This window comes from Sinocyclocheilus rhinocerous, unplaced genomic scaffold, assembly GCF_001515625.1.
Source record: "Sinocyclocheilus rhinocerous isolate Xijiao unplaced genomic scaffold, SAMN03320098_v1.1 scaffold1708, whole genome shotgun sequence".
NCBI lineage: Eukaryota > Metazoa > Chordata > Actinopteri > Cypriniformes > Cyprinidae > Sinocyclocheilus > Sinocyclocheilus rhinocerous.
In genome coordinates this window covers 1,122,580-1,124,422 of record NW_015648635.1, presented here as the reverse complement: position 1 = coordinate 1,124,422, position 1,843 = coordinate 1,122,580, and the positions used below count along the sequence as shown (strand labels likewise).

General features: G+C 50.0%; 2 protein-coding genes across 2 annotated transcripts in view; both read left to right on the top strand.

Moving 5' to 3' along the window:
• The first annotated feature begins 205 nt into the window (after positions 1-205).
• LOC107710088 (POU domain, class 3, transcription factor 2-like) lies at positions 206-1,813 on the top strand. The gene is made up of 2 exons (XM_016514793.1): positions 206-213; positions 577-1,813. The coding sequence occupies exons 1-2, from the start codon at positions 206-208 to the stop codon at positions 1,583-1,585; spliced, it is 1,017 nt and encodes a 338-aa protein (XP_016370279.1). The 3' UTR covers positions 1,586-1,813.
• The window catches only part of LOC107710086 (POU domain, class 3, transcription factor 2-like), an 850-nt gene continuing 666 nt past the window's right edge, over positions 1,660-1,843 (top strand). The window contains exon 1 of the mRNA XM_016514792.1: positions 1,660-1,674. Coding sequence (XP_016370278.1) covers positions 1,660-1,674 — 15 coding nt within the window. The remainder of the gene's footprint in view (positions 1,675-1,843) is intronic.

Genomic DNA, 1,843 nt, shown 5'->3' with positions numbered 1-1,843 from the left:
ATAACATTACACTTCATTGAAGTCTATTATTGTGATTGTTTAGCCTTAATTTTTTTTTAAGTAAAATAAAAAAGTGGTGCCAATGTCAATAAGCAGTCGTGAGCTTACTGCACTTTTTCAACCATTGTGAATTTAATTTTAACGAAGAAAATACATTTTTGAATCATAATTTTAATGAAGAACATTAAGTTAAAATTAAGTAGAAATGACAAAGTATTGTGAAAAGGATAGAAGTTAAAAGGATGGAATGATGGCGATATTTTAAAGTGCAGGTCACATTTCTGAATTTATGATTAATAGTCTTAGCCTTTTTTATTTTTCTATATGAAATATATTATGCACCCACATGTCTTTTTATTCATTTTTATTGTTGAAAAGCATTTTGCTCTATCCAGTTATTTTAACTAAATATAAGATATAAATATATTTGTAAAAACTTTTTGCACTTTTGTATGTCTTTATTTATTAATTTTTGTTTATTTATTAATTTATTTGAACTACAAATTACTGTATATATATAAAAACTTTTTAACTATATAAACCTATTTTTTTTTACTTTTTTTGATTACTAATAAGTCTTTTGCTTACATATTACAGCATCCTCACGTCCAGCTCGGAGCCCGGCAGCATGCAGCAGACGCCGCCGCCGCCGGCCTACAGGGACGCGCACAGCCTTCTGCAAAGCGAGTACACCACCCTGCAGAGCAGCGGGAGCACGCTCGGCCACGCGCACCAGTGGCTGACGGCGGCGCTGTCTCACGGGGGAGAGGGGTCGCCGTGGCCCGCCAGCCCGCTGAGCGAGCAGGACATTAAGCCGGTGGAAGAGCTGCAGCATTCGCCGAGGCAGGCGCATCTGGTGCAGCAGAGCCAACAGCATCACGAGGCGGGCGCTTGGCGCGCGACCACCATGCCGAGCATGAGCACCTCCAACGGGCAGAGCTTGATCTACTCTCAGCCGGGGTACGGCGAGCCGGGGATGAACCACGAGGACCACCACAGCCCGCATCTGAGCGAGCACGGCCACCCGCAGAGCCTACACTCGGACGAGGACGCGCCGACCTCGGACGACCTGGAGCAGTTCGCCAAGCAGTTCAAGCAGCGCCGGATCAAGCTGGGTTTTACGCAGGCGGACGTGGGGCTCGCGTTGGGCACCCTCTACGGCAACGTCTTCTCCCAGACCACCATCTGCAGGTTCGAGGCGCTCCAGCTGAGCTTCAAGAACATGTGCAAACTCAAGCCCCTGCTGAACAAATGGCTGGAGGAGGCGGACTCCACCTCGGGAAGCCCGACCAGTCTGGATAAGATCGCCGCGCAGGGGAGGAAGAGGAAAAAGCGGACCTCCATCGAGGTGAGTGTCAAAGGGGCCCTGGAGAGCCATTTCCTCAAGTGCCCGAAACCCGGTGCGTCGGAGATCAATTCGCTGGCGAACAGCCTGCAGCTGGAGAAGGAGGTGGTGCGGGTCTGGTTCTGCAACCGGCGTCAGAAGGAGAAGCGAATGACGCCCCAAAACGGACCGATGGCCGGGAACGAGGATGTGTACGGGGACGCCTCGCCTCACCACGGCGCGCAGACACCTGTTCCGTGAGAAAGAGGCGGCCTGAACATAATCGACTGTCTCTTTGTCCCGGTCACAAGCCCGCTCGGGGCGGACCGACGGTGATGAAGTGTCTCTGTGTGTGGCACCTCCGAGGGCGCGGAGCGCGCGTGGTGGCGCGAACAATATATGGGCACGGGCGCGAGAAAACACGCTCTGAGGCGTTACGCGCCGCGGCTGAACCTAAAGAGGGAACGTAAATATTCTTTTATTTAAGAGATTTCTTTTCAAATCCGGGGATCTGTGAAA